The sequence below is a fragment of the Podarcis cretensis genome, assembly GCF_951804945.1.
Source record: "Podarcis cretensis genome assembly, chromosome: 14".
NCBI classification, from domain to species: domain Eukaryota; kingdom Metazoa; phylum Chordata; class Lepidosauria; order Squamata; family Lacertidae; genus Podarcis; species Podarcis cretensis.
In genome coordinates, this window is record NC_137183.1 from 42651147 (window position 1) to 42669410 (window position 18264).

At 44.1% G+C, this 18264-nt stretch overlaps 1 protein-coding gene across 1 annotated transcript; it reads left to right on the forward strand.

Moving 5' to 3' along the window:
- The first annotated feature begins 3266 nt into the window (after positions 1-3266).
- On the forward strand, positions 3267-17734 carry ANKS4B (ankyrin repeat and sterile alpha motif domain containing 4B). Its single transcript, XM_079953925.1, has 2 exons — positions 3267-3641; positions 15435-17734. The coding sequence occupies exons 1-2, from the start codon at positions 3478-3480 to the stop codon at positions 16516-16518; spliced, it is 1248 nt and encodes a 415-aa protein (XP_079810051.1). The 5' UTR covers positions 3267-3477; the 3' UTR covers positions 16519-17734.
- The last annotated feature ends 530 nt before the right edge of the window (positions 17735-18264 follow it).

Sequence of the window (18264 nt, forward strand, 5' to 3'; positions counted from 1 at the left end):
ACGCAGTCAAGCTACACAATTGGAGCCTCCCTCCTCCCTGGCCGGCAGGGAGGGAGGGAGAGGAGCTGCTTCCTTTGAAACCCGGGAAATTTAAGGGACATCATCAATAAGGGATAAGGGACTTTCCCACCAAATAAGGGACGGTTGACAGCTATGAATATGCCCCGCACACTGGTTGAAAAACCACTGGTTTAAACTATTATTGTTCAGCCAGTTATGTTAATGATTATTTTGTCTTGTATTATTACTGATGTTTAATGTTTTATGTTACATATATTGTTAAATGCTGTACCACACAATTTCTTGATGAGATTGTGGTATATAAATATGTCTATAAATAAATAAAATTATTGAATAAAATACAGCAGTGGTGGGAAAGCTCGGACTTGTAGACCTAACTACACCCAGTAGGCCAAATTAACAAAATTTTAACAATCCATTTCCAAAAGCTATAAATAGGGGCAATAATTTATATAGAGCAGGGATAAGAAAACAAACTCTCCCAGGTAAACAGAGAAATCTGGAGTGCTTGGCTCAACACAATGCAGAAAAAACATATTTGTGTCTGTTTTTGTAGGATGGTGCTCTCAGTAGCTCTAAATTGTTTTGATACAAACTTTTTTATATAAAAAAACCCCCAGTCCTCTCCCCCAACTCCCCACCCCACCCCAAGGCTGCAGTGCTTAGTGCTTACAAGGGAGTAAGACCCACAAAGCCACTCCCAACATAAAGAGGGGGGGTTGCGGGCTCACGCCCCCACCTACATTCTCACGGGGCTGGCTGCAGCTCCGCGGGATTCAGGGAATTCCCCGGGTCATTATTATTCATCACCCACAGCAGCCAGCCAATCAGCTGGTGGTAGGGGCAGGGTTACTAGAGGGCACTTAAGGTCGGGGCAGCCCATACTCGCCCCTTTCTTTTCCTTTCAGCAGCTGCGGTTTCCCTCCCTCCCACCCTTTAGGTTCTCATCAGGACTTTGCTATGGGCTTCGGCTGGTCACCGCAAGGGGCCTGGTAGGAGTTTTTCCATTTGGCTAATTGGCTGTATTTTGGAAGCCACTTGGTTTTTTCGCCTACCTCGTAGCAAAACGTCATAACACCTTTGGTTTGGGCGGTTAGGCATTGGCAGAGGTATTGTTATGCAAATGAGTTGGGGGGGAGGAGCGCCATCACCTCCCCCGAGATCTTGAAGGGTAGTTCGTTAAAGGACTCCAGGGGACGTCGCCTCGTCCGAAACCTATGGAGGCTAGGGCCTAAAGCGCGCTCCCGAGCGGTAACCCCTCGGGGAGCGCCTAGGGATGTGCATCTCGGGGGCTCCCCCTGTTGGTGCTTAACCCTTCCCGGTTAGACCGGATAGTCTGATAGGGCCAATGCCTAAAGCCAATACCGCTCTTACCTGTGTTATGGTAAAATCTGGGTGCGAGGCTGCTCTGCCACCCAGCTCATCGGACTAAGTCCGCGGGTCCCTGTGGAGGAAAATGAGCTCAGCCGGAGACAGGAGCAAGCTGCAGAAGATCCAAGTTTATTTCGCAACAGGTTCAAGGCGAGATTGAACAGCGAGAAAAGGATGACATGAACTTTTGAAACTTCCCTCCATGTCCCAGAATACAGTGCAAAATACATCCCAGTTACATCATGAATATATTAAGAAGAGGTTGGGTTACACAGGATTAACATATGGAGGAGGGAGGGGGGAATATGCAGAGCTGGAGATATGTGCAGATAAGCACATCCTGAGTACCGGTGATGAGAAGATAATGGTCCATGTACTGGCATTGCCCGGAGGAAAGGCTTGGCAGAGTGATTTGACAGGATTAGGGTCTTGACACCTTGCTTGAGGGATTATGGAGGACAGGGGAGGTGTCATGGAGTCCTAGAGAAATTGAGCAAATTGGCACGTTGAGTTTCTATGAATTTTATAGATTTTAGTCCCTTTTGACATTGACAATTGGAAATAAATGGATATATTGTAGCGAAGAAGAAGGTGAAGAAGACATGCCCCCCCTTTCCGTATCACCTGTAATCAATAAAGTTGTGGTCATTTTTCTCCCATTAACCTAAATTCTGGTGTCCAGTTCTGGTGTTCATCTGGAGGAGGGGGCGGGAATTGCCACGCAACACACTGAAATGTATTTCCTTTCAGGAAACTTGCTTGCACTACAAAGGATAAGGTATCAAACAACTCTAAGAAGTTTAAAAGCATCCTTTCAAATAACTGTCAAGTTCCTCCTAATCAGTCCCACACACAGAGGCTTCATTTCCCCATTTCAGAGCGAAATGATTTGGGCCTTGGATTATCTTTCTGAGGATGAAAGGGGAAAGAATCGTTCTGCTAGCTCAAAACACCATTCAATGTTGATTCAACACATACAAAAAGAGGAAGAAGAAAGGCTCCCACTCAAATGAAGCTCATTCTTTAAGAGATTTGCAAGGGTCTAGAATGGAAGGGCTAATAAAGTCCTCCCAAGAGGGAATTTGCAAATTTGCAGTGAGTCTCATTGGATCTTTTCCAAACTGCTTGACAGAACCGACAGTGTGACTCATTAGGCATTAAGTCTCTTCTTCTTCTTCTTCTTCTTCTTCTTCTTCTTCTTCTTCTTCTTCTTCTTCTTCTTCTCCTCCTCCTCCTCCTCCTCCTCCTCCTCCTCCTCCTCCTCCTTCTCCTTCTCCTTCTTCTGTCTGGTTTCCTTATAACGGGCCAAAAAACTCATATAACGCCCCCTCCCCTGCTGCTGGTCACTCAATATATTCAGTTGTAACACAGGATGTTGGAACACAGCCCTCCTAGCCAAGGATGCCAACTTGAATAAAATATTGGAGGGGGGGGTAAGCAGGTAAGCCCCACCCTGTATAATTAATCACATGATGTGGCACACACAACCATTTGAATGGAAATGGTTCCCCTCAACTTTGAGGGAGATCACAGCACCCAAAATGGCTGACACGATCTTGTGTTTAAAAACGGGGTGTCCCGTTTCCCCCCCAGAACAGTTGACAGGTATACTATTGAACCACGCAGAGAACTGTAACTCTGGGAGGGGAGCAAGGGTCTCCTCACAGCTTTGGGGGAAGCCGTGAGCGTTTAAAGTGGCATAATACCGCTTTAAATGTGCAGTGTGGATGTACGTAGCTTCAGTATAAGGCAGCTTCCTTTGTTAGGAGAGGCCTTCATTTATAACACAAATAGGCCTATTTCCCCCTTGTCAAACGCTGAAGAAAATGGAGTTTTCTGCACAGGCATTTGGGCATTGTGAGAACTACAGTGAACGTCCCTCAAGGTTATGACTGAGGAGATGACATTTTCAAGAACGGTGCAAACAGGAGTGACCTTTGCTTCCTCGTTTTTTTTATCTTGCTGCCCTGCTGCCTGCGGCTATTAATTAACTAGCTGTGTTTCTGGAAGCATTCAGCCATTGAATCCAACGGCTACACTGTGTGAGGGGGATTCTGCCTCAGACAGATCCTACCAGCGGGGAAGATGTCCACCCGGTACCACCAGGCAGCTGCTGACGGCAATTTGGACCTACTCAGAGAAGCCACCAGAAAAGACCTGAACACCTCAGACGCGGATGGGATGACACCGACCTTGCTGGTGGCTTACCATGGCAACCTGGAGGCTATGGAAATAATCTGCCGAAGAGGGTAAATTCAGCAGGCTTTGATAGATGCCACAATGTGTGTGGTTTGTTTGTATTTTAAAATCCTAAAACCTGCAGGGAGAGGGATGGGATAACAGGCAATAGGTTCTTTGTTTTAGAGCTGATCAGATTTCAAGAGATGAGGAAGGAAAATCTATTTAAGAAACCCCACCCAGAAGTTGTATCCCATGCTAGTCCTACACAGAGCAGACCTATTGAAATTAATGGGCATTGATTTCAGTGATTCTAGTGGGAGTCGAACCTACTTAGATACAACTTTTTGCCTTGTGTTTAAGACATAAAAGAGCCTGTTGGTGGTGCTGTCAGTTTGGGCTACCTGCTTGGTGGTGGAAGTCATGGCAGAGCCTTTTTAGTGGTGGTTCCTCATTTGTGGAATGCCCCCTCTACTGAGGTGTGTCTGTTTCCCTCATTAAGGACTTCTAGGGGGAATTTCTTTTTTAAAAAAATCCTGTTTACCCAGGCATTTGATGGATGAAAGATTCCTTGGAATCATCAGTTCTGAGAGCTGGTGATCCTTTTAGAAGGTAAACTGTCTTTAGAAGTGTTTAATTGTATTCTTTCATCATTTACATGTTTGCCACTGTGGACTCCTTTGGAAGGAAGGGTGGGATATAAATGTATTAAATAATAACAGCAGCAACCTAAGTAAAACCTGCTGGGTAAGGCCAATGACCCATCGAGTCCAGCATCCTGTTCTCACAGTGGCCAACCAGATGTCAATAACACTCCCTCCTTCAGTGGTTTCCATTTGCTGGTATTCAAAGGCATTACTATTTCTGATCGTGGAAGCAGACCATAGCCATCATGCCTAGTGGCCACTGGTATTTGTGTGCTCCATTAATTTCTCTAATTCTCTTATAAAGTAATCCAAGTTGGTGGCCATCATGGGGCTCCTGTGGGTTCGAATTCTGTGTTTAACTTGTCACTGTGTGAATAAGGACGTCTGTTCATCTGTCCTGGATCTTCCAATGTTCGGCTTCATGAGATGTCCATGAAGTCTGGGGTTAGGAGATAAGGAGATACACTTTTCGCCATCCACTTTCTCTCATGTCATGCATAATTTTATAAGCTTCCTTCAGGTCACCTCTTATTCCCCTTTTCTCTAAGCTTAAAAGCCCCAAACGCTGTAAGCTTTGCTTGTAGATGGATTCGCTCTACCTCTTGCTCATTTTGGTTGCCCTTTTTCCCTGAACCTTTTCCAACTCCACAATAACCAGAGCAGGTCCCAGGTTCTCGGTGGACTTCCTGCAGGGCTGTGGGCACTCAACACATGCCTAACCATTCTGACCCTTGAGGAAAGAAGGCATCATTTTGTAGAGCCAGGGTGCATGCAGAAATACTGAAGAAGGCTAGAAGAAAGGGCCATAGCTCAGTGGTAACGCATCTGCTTTGCATCCAGAAGGTCTCTGGTGCAGTTCCCCAGTTGTCAGGTTTAGCACTTCTGTCACACAAGACACGCAATGCTGGCAGTTTTACTAATTGAGGTATTTAGCAATAACAGACTTTCAGCAGTCCGAATTCCCACAACTCATTCCTCAGTGTCTGAGTCAGTTGATTCAACTGGCTTCCGGCTCCTCCCAAGGCCAGATATACGCCATGGTCCTCCTCCGCTTCCTGCTGGTCTTCTTTTGTTCTAATTGCTTGCTCTGCCTCCTACTTCTTGGAGACTCAGGTGCAGCCAATTCCTCCTCCTCTGGAGCTGAATCCAACCCGCTCCTACCACCTGCCTCTTGCTCCTGCATCTCCGTGCTGCTGCAAAAACCGAGAAGGGCTTATCTCACTTTTGTTGTGTAAAAGAATCAAGTTCCTGTTTTCCTCTGCCTCTTCCTCCCCCTCTGGAGACTCCTCGCTGCCAGCCAGGTCTCTGACACCAGTTGAACCCTACCTGGAACCCTGGAGAACCCTGCGCACAGTCTATGTAGACAAAACACTGCTAGATGGTCCCATGATCTGACTCAGAAAGGCAGGTTCCTAGAATCATAGAGTTAGAAAGGACCCATTCCTCTGCAATGCAGGAATCTGCAACCATACGGGGATCAAACATGTGACCTTACCATTATCAGCACCAAGCTCTAACCAACTGAGCTATCCTGGGCCACACCAGAACCATGGCTAGGAGAAAGTGGGGTGTATGTGGTGAGCCTTCCTCCTGAACACTGGAAGGAATGCTCCCAACAAGGAAATCTGTTTAACTCAGAGGTTTCCAGTCCAAAGAATTCAGAACAAGGAAGACAATAATTTCTGTAGACTCAAAATTGCTTGTAGACTTAGAAATGGATTGAACAGAATTGAACCACACTTAATATATATATATATATATATATATATATATATATATGAGAGAGAGAGAGAGAATACCTGCAATAATGGCTTTAGCACTGACATGCGTTTGTGGAAGACGTAGGTGATCGAAATCCAGTTAAGAAACAATCTTCTTCTAATTAGATTCACACAAAGGTACCTCAACCACTGCTTTGCAGTCTGTGTTCATCTCTTTCAATCTGCTTGGGTTGGAATCTGCGTCAGTGCATTGAACTGCTCTCTTGAACTTCCACAATGAAGGGCTGACTGAACGGGGGAGATGAATGTGGATTTTTGGACACATGTTGAATTGTTCAACGGGCCCAATGAGGAGGATAAGTATCAACAAGGAGGAAATGATAGTATGAGTTGGCGTGGACCCCAAGGGTCATGTAGTCCAACCCCTGCAATGCAGGAATCTCAACACATGGTCTCCCATCCAATTTGAAACCATACCAGACCCTGCTTAGCTTTGCAAATGTGCTAGCAGTTTTATTGCTGCATCAGCAAGAAAGGAACCCACCAGCTTCCTTTTTATGTGTTAGCCTCAGTTTTTAAAATACATTATTGTTATTCATTTCATTTATGAATTGCCTCCTATGAGGCATCTCAAAGCGATTTCACAACCCAATAAAAACGTGTATGAAACAATTGCATATATGAAACAGGTAAAAACTGTTACACATACGAAAACAGATTAAAAAGTTACATATATAAAAACAATTTCAAATCCAATAAGGATATTGACTGGGGGCCGTAGTACTGGGGGGGGGGTGTCTGTGTAGAATAAAAGACTGCTATGAGCTATGCTGAAATAATCCATAAAGCGAAGGTTGCTCAAGCCTAGGAGGCAATAGAGGCAGTTTTTGGGTAGTGTGACTGGTTCAGCTGCAGGGGGTGTTGTGCTGAGGGGGCACCACAACAGTGCAGTGTAGAACAGAGCATGAGATGTGGCAGGCACCAAATTTTAGTGTTGCACAGGGTGTCACTGAAATTTCACAGCCCACTGGGGACAAATGTACCCCTCTGTCTAGCACTTGGGACTGTCCTCAGGCCCCAACTTCCCCAACCAACCACAAGCCTCACTTGTCCTGCTTTGCGTCCTCCTGATGTAATTTTGTCGGGCTGGAATGTGCCCTTGAATTGTAGCAGTGCCTCTTGCTTGCCTGGTTAGAAATATGACTCTTGCTCATCCGCAATGCAGTTCACAATGCAAAAGCAACGGCAGATCCATTTAAAGGACATCAGGTGCACATTTAAAGCACATGATCCCTCCTCCGGGGGGAAAAAAAGAAAGAATCACCAGAAATGTAGTTTTGCTCTCACAGAGCTCCAGTTCCCAGCCCCTCTGACAAAATTCAGTTCCCAAGATTTTTTGGGGGAAGAATCTTGTGTGTTGAATGTGCTTTAAATGTATGGTATGCCCTCACATGTGTAGATCCACCTGCTTTTTGCCTCTGAACCTATCTGTCAGTGCTGTTGTGCATTTTAAAATGCATGCAGGAAAATATTTCTTCAGCTGCATGTAAGCTTTATTCGTGCACATGCAATCAGTGATCACTGGAGAGTCTCAGAAAAAGAGAACGCCAAATTCTCTGATGGAAAGCAGGTATACTTACAGAAAAACATACTCTACAGCATCAGGTTCAGATAAAAATTAAGCTTCTAATAGGTTCAGTTCCTCTCTTTTTTATACGGGGAGGGAACTTGTCTCCTTCCTAGGCAGATGACATTAGGAGCAGAATATAAATCCCAGGAAGTCCAGCTCCTGTTACGCTTATCAGTAAAAGCTCAGTGGCATGTTGGCCCCAGAAAGTTGTTCAGAACAGAATGTGGCCCTCAATTCCTCACTGCTGGCTTAGAGTGTTAGAACAGAAGGCAAACTTCAAGTATAGGAAGATAAAGCATTTCTGAGTTCCTGGCTTTTGGGTGTGGCATGCTCTGTCATATGCTATGTTTTATTGCCAATAAAAGCAACCTTTAAACAGTACAATTGCTTATCCTAAATTTACAGCCTAGTAAAATGAATTATCACTCTGTAGACTTCACTAATGAAAAAAGGAACCAAGGCTTGTCATTGCCAAGGTGGTCAATCTATATAGCCTACTTGGGCTATACCACTTTGAACTGACCTGGGTTGGGTGGGATGTCACATGATGAAATGTTCCCCTATGCCAGGGATTCCCAAACTACGGTCTATGGACCACCAGTGGTCTGCAAACATCATTCAGTTGGTCCATGGTGAACCTGTTAAAATGCAGTTAAAAATCATGTAGTGTCTAGTACAGTGCATTACAATAACTGCAAGAGGCGGAAAGATCATGACGTGGTCAGTAAATGTCAAGTGGTCCATTGGAGAGCAGCAGGAATTGGAATCCACTCCTCAGTGCAAAATGATATTTTGAGGAAAGGCCATCGCCAAGTGGCAGAGCATCTACTTTGCATGCAGAAGGTCCCAGGTTCAGTCCCTGTCATCTCCAGGTAGGGCTGGGAGACTCCCTCAAAACCTGAAGAGCCACTGTAACTCAGCACTCACCCAGACTTCCTTTTGCACAGCTGCGTGTTGGAGTGGTTTTGTTTTTTGTTTTGGTCACAGTGCTTTCCCCAGGAAAACACATATCTTGCACCTGAATCAGAGCAAAAGCCCAATTGCATTTGCTCCTATTCAATGGTAAAAGGGAAAACCCCAGGACAAAAAAAAAAGCCATTGCTCAGACATGGAGCTTTAAAGCCTAAGAAAAGTGGCACAAAAGGAAGTCTGGATGAGCCCTTAGTGTAGACAGCAATGAGCTAGATTTTCAAAATAATGCTGCATGACACTTCAATCTCAGAGCAATGCAAGATTCCTGGGGCTCCAGGCGTTCACCCACGGCTCGTGTTTCCTTTTGGAAATGAGGTACAGCGGAGACTGTGCTGCCTTTAGGATGTATGTTATTTGCACATATATATATATATATAGAGAGAGAGAGAGAGAGAGAGAGAGACGCGGGTGGAGCTGTGGGTTAAACCACAGAGCCCAGGACTTGCCGATCAGAGGGTCGGCGGTTCAAATCCCCACGATGGGGTGAGCTCCTGTTGCTCGGTCCCTGCTCCTGCCAACCTAGCAGTTCAAAAGCACGTAAAAAGTGCAAGTAGATAAATACGGGAAGGTAAACGGCGTTTCTGTGCGCTGCTCTGGTTTGCCAGAAGCAGCTTAGTCATGCTGGCCACATGACCTGGAAGCTGTACGCCGGCTCCCTCAGCCAATAAAGCGAGATGAGTGCCGCAACCCCAGAGTCGGCCACGACTGGACCTAATGGTCATGGGTCCCTTTACCATACACACACACACACACAACCTGAGCCTATGATGGAGGGGCTCACAGCATTAACACGCCAAGAAGGTTTTGCTTGTTCCATGGCCACAGTCTTGGATGCCAGCAGAAATCAGCCATTACTCTCCCTAGAGCCATCCGACGCACAGTCCCTGCTTTCTTAATGTCTTATCACCATACTTTTGTTAAATTAGTGACTCATACTTAGTGGCCATTTTCATGCTGACCTGGCTGTTCCGGCAATTGAATCCCAGCTGGAGCTGGGGATTCTGGGGGCTTCATTAAATTTTAACACTTACTAAATCCAGGAATTATGGGGAATCTGGCACCCCAAAAGCCTAAATTCTTTGTTCTCCATCACAAAGGCAAATCCTAAATCTCAACGAGCGAAACTATCATTTATAAAATGGGTCATCTTCCTGACTTGTTACTGATCACATTAAATTATCTAAGAGACAAACTCAATAAAAGTTTGTGCCTGATCTGGATTTTATATAAAACCCTTTGGTATAAGACAACAGATGCCCTGCAGCTTATGTTGGAGAACATTGAATCACTGTGACCTATTTGCACAGACAGGCCCTTAATTTCACTGACGTCAATAGGTGTAAAATGAGATTTTAACAGTTTAGCTTAACCCAGTTATGGGTAAACTCATGAGAAGCTATATAGTAGCCCTATGTCTGGATACAAAGCAATCAAAGGTAATTAGCAATAATACTTAGCATCTGTGTAGTGCTTTCAAGTGTTCACATGCTTCATGTGCATTATCTAGCTTACAACAACCCTGTCAGGTAGTATTATTGTCACCCATATTGCTCAGAGAGTGGCTTGCCTAGTGAGTTCACAGCAGAAGCAAGATCCAAACCATGGGTTGTGATATTTGTAGCTTACAACATGATCCAGTATAAATCTACTCAGAAGTTAATCCCGCTGAGTTCTATGAAACTTTCTTCCCAGTTAAGTGTGACTGTGTCTCTGATGCCTTACACAAGATCAGTCCTCTTAAAACGATTTAGTTCAGCAATTCCCAAACTGCTTTCCTCTACAGAGCACTTGAACGTTGTTGAGAGTTTTGGTGGAGCACTTAATCATTTTTCTGCCTGTTGTAGCAACTGCAGTTCTCTGTGCTAGGTGATTTGAAATTGCATTTTTATTGCTTCTGTTTCTTGAATTGTATTTTATTGTATTGTAATAACGATGTACTTTGCCCTGAGTTGCTTAGGCTGCATCCGCATCGCACTTTCACAACCTTTCCCTAACTGTTAATTCCGCATTACATTTTTTAAAAAATAATATTTATTACTTTTAAAGCTTACAAAAAAGAAAAGGAAGAAAGAAGACAAAAGAACAAAAAAGAACAAAAAAGAGAAAAAAAATACAATACATAAACAATACAAAACACAACCTTAACAAATTAAACTAACACAATAAACTAAACCAAACCAAACAAAAACAATTTAAAAACATACATCATACCTTTTCCATATTCTATCTTTCATTCCCTTGTATCATTGACCTCCTCTCACCTCCCTCTTTGTATTCCACTTCCATTAATTGTTTCAGCAATTCCTTTCCAACTTTCTCTATTTTCTATCATATAAATGTCTTAACATATTTTTAATCTTATTTCCATTAAAATTAGTATACTTATTTAAGCTTAACTCCTTATAGCATTTCAGCTAAAGCCATAAAATTTCCTTCCAACATTTTTCTATCACTCATTAATTTTACAATATTTCTATATATAGACTTTAAATTTCCAATCTTCTTCCACCATCTCCTCTCCCCAGTCTCGGACTCTACCAGCCACTTCCATCAACTCCATACAGTCCATCAACCTGGAGATCTTATGTCCGAGGCTCTTAACTCTTTTCCACGTTCCTTCTGCCGGTCTTCTTCATATTCTTTGATGCTAAAGAGCAGATCTCGGGGAAACTCCAATCCAACGATACTTTTATTCCTTCTCAACAGGTCAGCCAGATTTCCATAATTAAAATTAGGATCCATAAAGTATTTCCAGGCATGTTTCAAAATTCCTCCAAATCCAAAGGCCCCCAGAACTCCAATCTCCTCCTGACCCAAGTCCATATTCCAAAAGTCAGTTAATCCCTGCATAGAGGGATCTTTCCAACTTTCCTTTTCTAGTCCAGGCCAGGCTCCGATCTTCAAAATCTGACTTTTTCTAGTCTCAATCATAAAGGGCCTCAACTTGTAGTCCTCAATTTGCCTCTGTAAGGCTAAGGCTCCCCCTTGTATTACTTTAGGTTCAACAACAGCAACTTTCTCCTTCTCCTTTTCAGCAATTTGTCCTGTTGAAATAGATTCCTGTGCCAAATCCTGAATAATTTCTGTATTGGTGCTCACTTTTGGTTCCAAAATGTCAATTTTAGTAGTCATAGCATCCATCTTTTTATGAAGCTGTTCCAACAAATGGCTTATCTTAGAAAATGCAGTCCATAAGGCTTCTCCTGTCAACATTCTTGAATATCCAAGGTCAGTCTCTAGTTCTCACAGTTCTTATCAAGCAGCTGGAGATTTCCCAGCTCCACTCTTGTAACAGTTTCAAAAGCTCCCTCTAGAGGGGAACAGTCTCCACTTGTATCAATCTTTTCCAACACAGATCAAAAAGTAAAGATAGTTTCAATTTTCAGATACTTTTCCTCCCTTTTAAACGCAGAAGCGGACAATGGAAACAATATATTTCTCTTATTTAACTGACTGTCAACATCCGTTCTCTTCGCTGTCAATGAACTCTCCCGAAACGTCAATCACTGGGAGCCCGTTCCCAGGTTCAGAGCAGTGGTAATTTAATTTTAATCACTCTCTCCTGCAGGATACACAGTCCAAAATTTCCCCCCTCTTCTCCTGCTTCCAAGGGGGGGTCTAATAATTTCAATCGATGGAAGTTTAATCCTTTACATAAGGCTTTCCGAGACCTTAACTTGTAAGCTCTTTGCTTCAGTCTATTTACAAAAGGGGAAGGCGGACTTCCTGTTTTGAACCTTCCCCGTTCGATGCCAAATTAATATATTTTAAGATCCAATTTTCCGTTTTACTCACGGGTTGTTTTTTAAAATCCAATTGTCCACAAGAAAAAGTCAGCGCTCTCCGGCAACAGCAATGCGGCTTCACTCTGTGAAAGAAGCGGTCGATTTAAAGCACCGCGTCGCTCACCCCACGCCACTCCGGATCCCCAAAACAGGGCCTCCCCGCGAGTAGGGGAGGCACAAAAGGTGCCAGCCGAATCCCAGGCCCACAAGCCTCTTCCGCCTGTGATTTCAATGGGTCTCCGCCTTCGCCGTGGCGGTACAGACCCAACTTTCCACGGAGCAAGTTCCTCCCGATCGGAGGAGCTCCGCCATTGCTGGGGGCGCCAACCCGGAAGCCTAATTCCACATTACATTTGAGCACAAACACTTGTGCTCATTATATTTGAGCACAAACACTTGTGCTCATTATATTTGAGCACAAACACAACATAAAAGGCACTTCTGAAACTATAGTGGAATACCTGCACAAGTTTAGCAACCATTTCCATATTATTTGCAGGTGGGGTGTTGTTGTTGTTGTTGTTTTGGAAGCAAATAACACTGAAATTAGCACTTAACTTGCACACTATGGTTCCAGAACATAAACACAAAATGCATTCTAAAATCAAGAATGAAAGCAAAACAAACCAATAACACCACCCCATAAGAAGGAAGGACAGTTAAACTAGTATACCAGTGTTGCCTGACCCCCAATTATAGGTGGCATCCCACTAAATTCTACTCAGAGAAACCCATTAAAATGAATGAGAATGACCAACCGAGGCCCATTAATATAAGCGGGTTGCACTGAGCAGAGCCTGGCAGGATGCAATCCCCCGTGGCGAGCTAGGGAAGGTAGACGTGATGGCATTGAGTGTTCTTTCCAGTTCGGTGACTCTGTAATTGTATGATTGCAAGATTGGGGTCTGGGCAAGAGTCTGCTAAAGCAGTCAGACAGGAGTTTACCCAAATAGTTGCACATGTCTCCTTTGTCCAGAAGATTGTCAGATTGCTATCAATAGCTGCCTTTTGAATGACGGGGAAATTCCTGACAAGGGGGAGATCTTCCCCTGCATCCAAGCAGAGGATGTTTCAGACTGGTGTGTGTGTGTGTGTGTGTGTGTGTGTGTGTGTGTGTGTGTGTAAAGCACAGGGGATCATTTTGAGCCAGGCTGAAGATAGGCAGAGAGCTGAAGCTTTGGGACAAACAGTATTTACTGATGCTGTCTGCCTGCCTGCCTGCCTGCCTGCCTGAGTATTTACAATAAAACAATGAACAGGATGGTGATACAATGACTACTGCAATTGACACAAGATAATATCACCAAGGCAACTATCTGTAAACAAACAATAAACATCCATAAAAATGGCAAAAATAGTTTCTTTCCCAAAAGAGAAAGAAGATGACGTCCTTTAGTTTGTGAAACCTCCTTTAACAAACTGAAGAACATCATCTTCTTTTTATGCTCCTCCCAATGGAAACATGCTGATGGGGATAGATATACCCCTGCTTTAAGTCGTTTACATATTGTATATCATTTACTACATATGTAATATACATATTACATATTGTATATTATTTACTACAAGGTTTGATGACTAAGCTCTTTAGCAACAAAACATTGGATTACCGGAATGATGTCCGAACATGGAATCACTGGTATATCACAAGTGGACTCTCTATTACTGTGTTTGCAATTGTTCAAGATAAAATCTATTTTGGAAAGAGAAGAAATGAGCACTGAAGCACTGATGTATTACAAGTGAACTCTTTATTTATTGTGTTTGCTATTAAGATAAAACCTATTTGGGAAAGAAACTACTTTTGCTGTGGCACCGCAAAGCGGGACGTTCTGATTTTATCGGGACAGTTGAGGGGTCTGGGATACGCTCTGAATATGTGGTGTATATTCAGCTCCAGTTGAAGACAAGTAATGCCTTCTGTGCAAATGTTTGAAAAACTTCTCAAGAGCAAATACAGTTGGGAGAACAAAGGCCTTGGGGGAAATAGATGAGTTCTATCAGAATTCAATAGCAAAGCATTAAAGTTAAGTATATAGAGCCAGGATGTGCTTCTTCTTACTGAATTTACAAGAGGCTGCCATGGATACAGCCACTGAATGTAAGTCTCAACAATTTATATTCAGAGAGGGAAACCTGCAGATAAGGTTGCCCCATATTGCCAAAGTCGGGGAAACAGAGATTGTAGTTGAATGTATAGCTTGCCCTTCCTCTTCAAGGAGCAAACACATTCACAGCAAAACTAGATAGATTTAGATTTAGATAAATTTATTGTCATTGTCCGTATATACACAGTATACACAACAACGAAAATCAAACACCCAAGACCGGATTCACATACACATTTGCACGTATCTCCAACACTCTCATCCTATTCAGACATAATCTATTAAAACATACATAATCCAGAATATAACACAACCTATTAGAACACAACCTAAAACTACTTGAAAAACAAGCATTCTAAAAACAGCTGAAAGAGTTACAGTTAAAACATTCTAAAAGGAGTTAAAAACATTTGGTCACCCTGTGATCTCAGGGTTCTCAGGATCAATCATCTTCAGCCATCAAATGCCTGGGCAAACAGGAATGCTTTTCCCTTCCTCCTGAAAGTCAGTAGCAAGACTCCTCTCACCAGGGTGCGCATTGCACAAACAGGGAACCACCACCAGAAAGGCCTTGTCACAAGTCAATGACAACCACACAACCCTCAGTGATTGTAGAGTTGAACCCGCTGATTGTAGAGTTGAACTAGATATTTAAAATTTTATTTCAAAATATTTCCAGGCTGTTCCTAAGCAATGACCAGAATGGTTTAACCAGCGCTCTTCCCAGGAAACTCTGGGAATTTCAGCTCTGCAACAAAATAAAATGGGAATAAAGTGGCAAAAATTCCCCACACTTAGAAAAGTAGCTCAGCTAGGAATGTGCTGGCCTAGAAGCTGTCTCCTTAGTGAACTAGTTTTCGCCTTGCAGGGAAGAATTAAAAAATGGTGCTCCCAGCTATAGTTTGAAGTAGTACCATCCATTCTACCTTATTATGTTGCCTTTGGAAAACTCCAGAGCTGAGTTCAATTGTCTGAGTCCTTCATGTTTTGTTTCTTTCCAGAGGTAACCCAGATAAGTGTGACATTTGGGGGAACACTCCCCTCCACCACGCTGCCGCGAATGGCCACGTCCATTGCATAACATTCTTAATCAATTTTGGCGCCAATATCTTCGCCCTGGATAATGACATGTGTTCTCCTCTGGACGTGGCTGCCAGCAGGAACCAATACGAATGCGTCCGGATCCTCGACGCTGCCGCTACTGAGCAGAACCTCAAGAATCCCAAGAGAGTCTCTCAGCTCAAGACCCAGGCTCGGCGCAATGCAGAAAGGCAAATCCACGAATGCGAACTGCGTCAGGAGAAACATGAACACGAAATGGCCAGGAATTTCAGCAAAGGATCCATGCATTCGAAGAGGGGGACAGCCACCAGGACGAAAGTCTCCAGTTTCTTTGCATCCACTTCACTGGGCACACTGCCCCAAAAGATGAAAGACACCTTCACGCGAAGGATGAAAAAGAAAGAGGAGAATCTCGATGGTCAAGAAGCAAATCCCCAAGAGGGAGGTACCCCAGCCGGACGAACCGCCGTGATGGATGTGTTCAATGAAGAAGACGAGGAAGACCTGACCAAGGACTTCCAAAGAAAAAACGGCATTTCTGAAGATGACAACGAGCTGGGCCAAAGGTCCATCTTCCACCGGCCGGGTCTTGGCAACATTGTATTTAAAAACAACTTGCCCACCATGGGCAAAAACTTTGACGCAATGATGCTTGAGAAAGAAGGCATCAGCTTCAAAATGCCCGATGCGTTGCTTCAGTTCAAAGAGCCTGAAGATGATGGTGGTGACACAGATGCGGAGAACAATCCGGAAGAATCTTGGATCGAAGAGGAAATCAGGTGGGATGATGAGAAAGTGGAGACCACCCCCCTGGAGGTGTTTTTGGCGTCCCAGAACCTGAATGAATTCCTTCCCATCTTGATGAGGGAAAACATTGATTTAGAGGCCCTTGTGCTTTGCTCGGATGAAGACCTGCGGAGCATTCAGATGCAGCTAGGCCCAAGGAAGAAAATCCTTCATGCAGTTGACAGAAGAATGCAGGCTCTAGCAAACCCGGGCAAGGCTGGGGATACGCAGTTATAAACCATGAAGTTCCTGCGTTGCAATAGCTCCACCAAAACCGCTGCAGGGTGCAGCTGTTGCAATGGTACTGCGCCCTGCAGGGTGTTAGATCAGGGGTGAGGAACCAGTAACCATTCATCTGTTGGACTCAAACTCCCTTCAGCATGGCCAGTGAGTTGCAGTCCAGCAACAGTTTGAAGGGACACAGCTTCCTCATTCAATGTGTTTAGATTCTAGACAGCAGGGGATTTGAGCTTTTTGAAGCCGTGGTGCAACTTAACAGGTTCAACTGCAGTCTGCATGGTGATTGTTTTAGTGGCTCAGATACATGCATAGGACTGGTTTCTACAAGGGGACAAAGTACCGCCACTTCCATGATCATAATAGCAATTAAGGTTTCTACAGGTGATCTTTATATGGAAAAGCGTCGCGTGAAGAGACAGGAGCAGAAGGAGGTCATACATGCAAATGAACCCCATATTATTATTGCTAACATTATTATTTATTAAATTTCTATGCTGCCCTTCATCCGAGGACCAGAGGGTGGTTTACAACACAAAAACACAAAGCTAGATAGCATAGTAACAAACAAAAACAAAAGGTTGTAGATTGTTTAATTAGCCAAAGGCCTGGGAGAAGAGGAATGTTTGTGGTACAAGTTCCAGAGTGGTTTAACACTCAGTCTTTCTTCCAAGGGAAATCAGGGAATTGTAGCTCTGTGAGAGGAAGGTGGGGGTCTTCTAACAGCTGTTAACTTAACAGATTACACTCCCCATAATTCTTTGGGGGAAGCCATGACGGTTTCAAGTGGTATGATACTGTTTTAAATGTCTAGTGCAGGTGAGTCCTCACATTCCAATGCAGACTATTCTAATGTGAATGTGTTTGTTAACATGCACATCTATGTATTCTCCAAATCCTAGTGATGAAACTCTAAAATGACACCATCCATGCAGCCGCTAAAATCATTTCAGTCAACACAGAGAGGGTAAAGGTAGGTTGATTGATGTGTGCTGGCAGGTTTCAGGTTATTTGCTTCTTTGAGCAAGTGCGCACAGCTTCCCCAGGGAAGCCCATTTTAAAACAAAGCAAGCATATATCTTCCCAGTACATGAAAATGAGATGTCATTCCATGTGACAGCCACTGTAATAACCAGCCTTTGTTCTCATGCAGTATATTTAAGATGGTGAAACCACCGCTGATTTATATCAGGCAAATAAAATTGGAAGTTACAAAGCTGCCTTATACCAAGTCATTTGGTCTGTTTACTCCAAAGCTATCGACATTCAGAGGTCTCGGGTGTTGCTCTGATTATTGGAGGGGGGAGGCTTAATGAAATCCACAGACCGCCTCCGTAACACTTCTTAATTTTAGTCATAACTTCCAAAAACACAGGCAGGGACAGAGGAAGGGGGGAGGGTGGGGGCAGGCTGCCCCGGGTGTCAACACTGAGGGGGTGACAAAATGGCGGGCGGCACTCACAGCAGGGCCTGCAGCATGCCTGAGCCACGCATCTCTCCTGGGTGTGACGTGGTGGCTTGAACACCCGCAGGCTTTGCACTGCCCCAAATGGTTCGCCCGCCACCTCCCCCTCAGCTGTAGGGCAGCTGAGGGGGAGGAAGCAGGCAGACTCCTTGGAGGCCCCGCCACCCGGCACAGGGCACGCCCACCACCCATGGTGCCTGATCAGCTTGCTTCACCGCTGAACATAGGCCCCCACTGCCCCCATTTAATTCAAGCACTGAATGTGAGTGGCAAAGGATTGA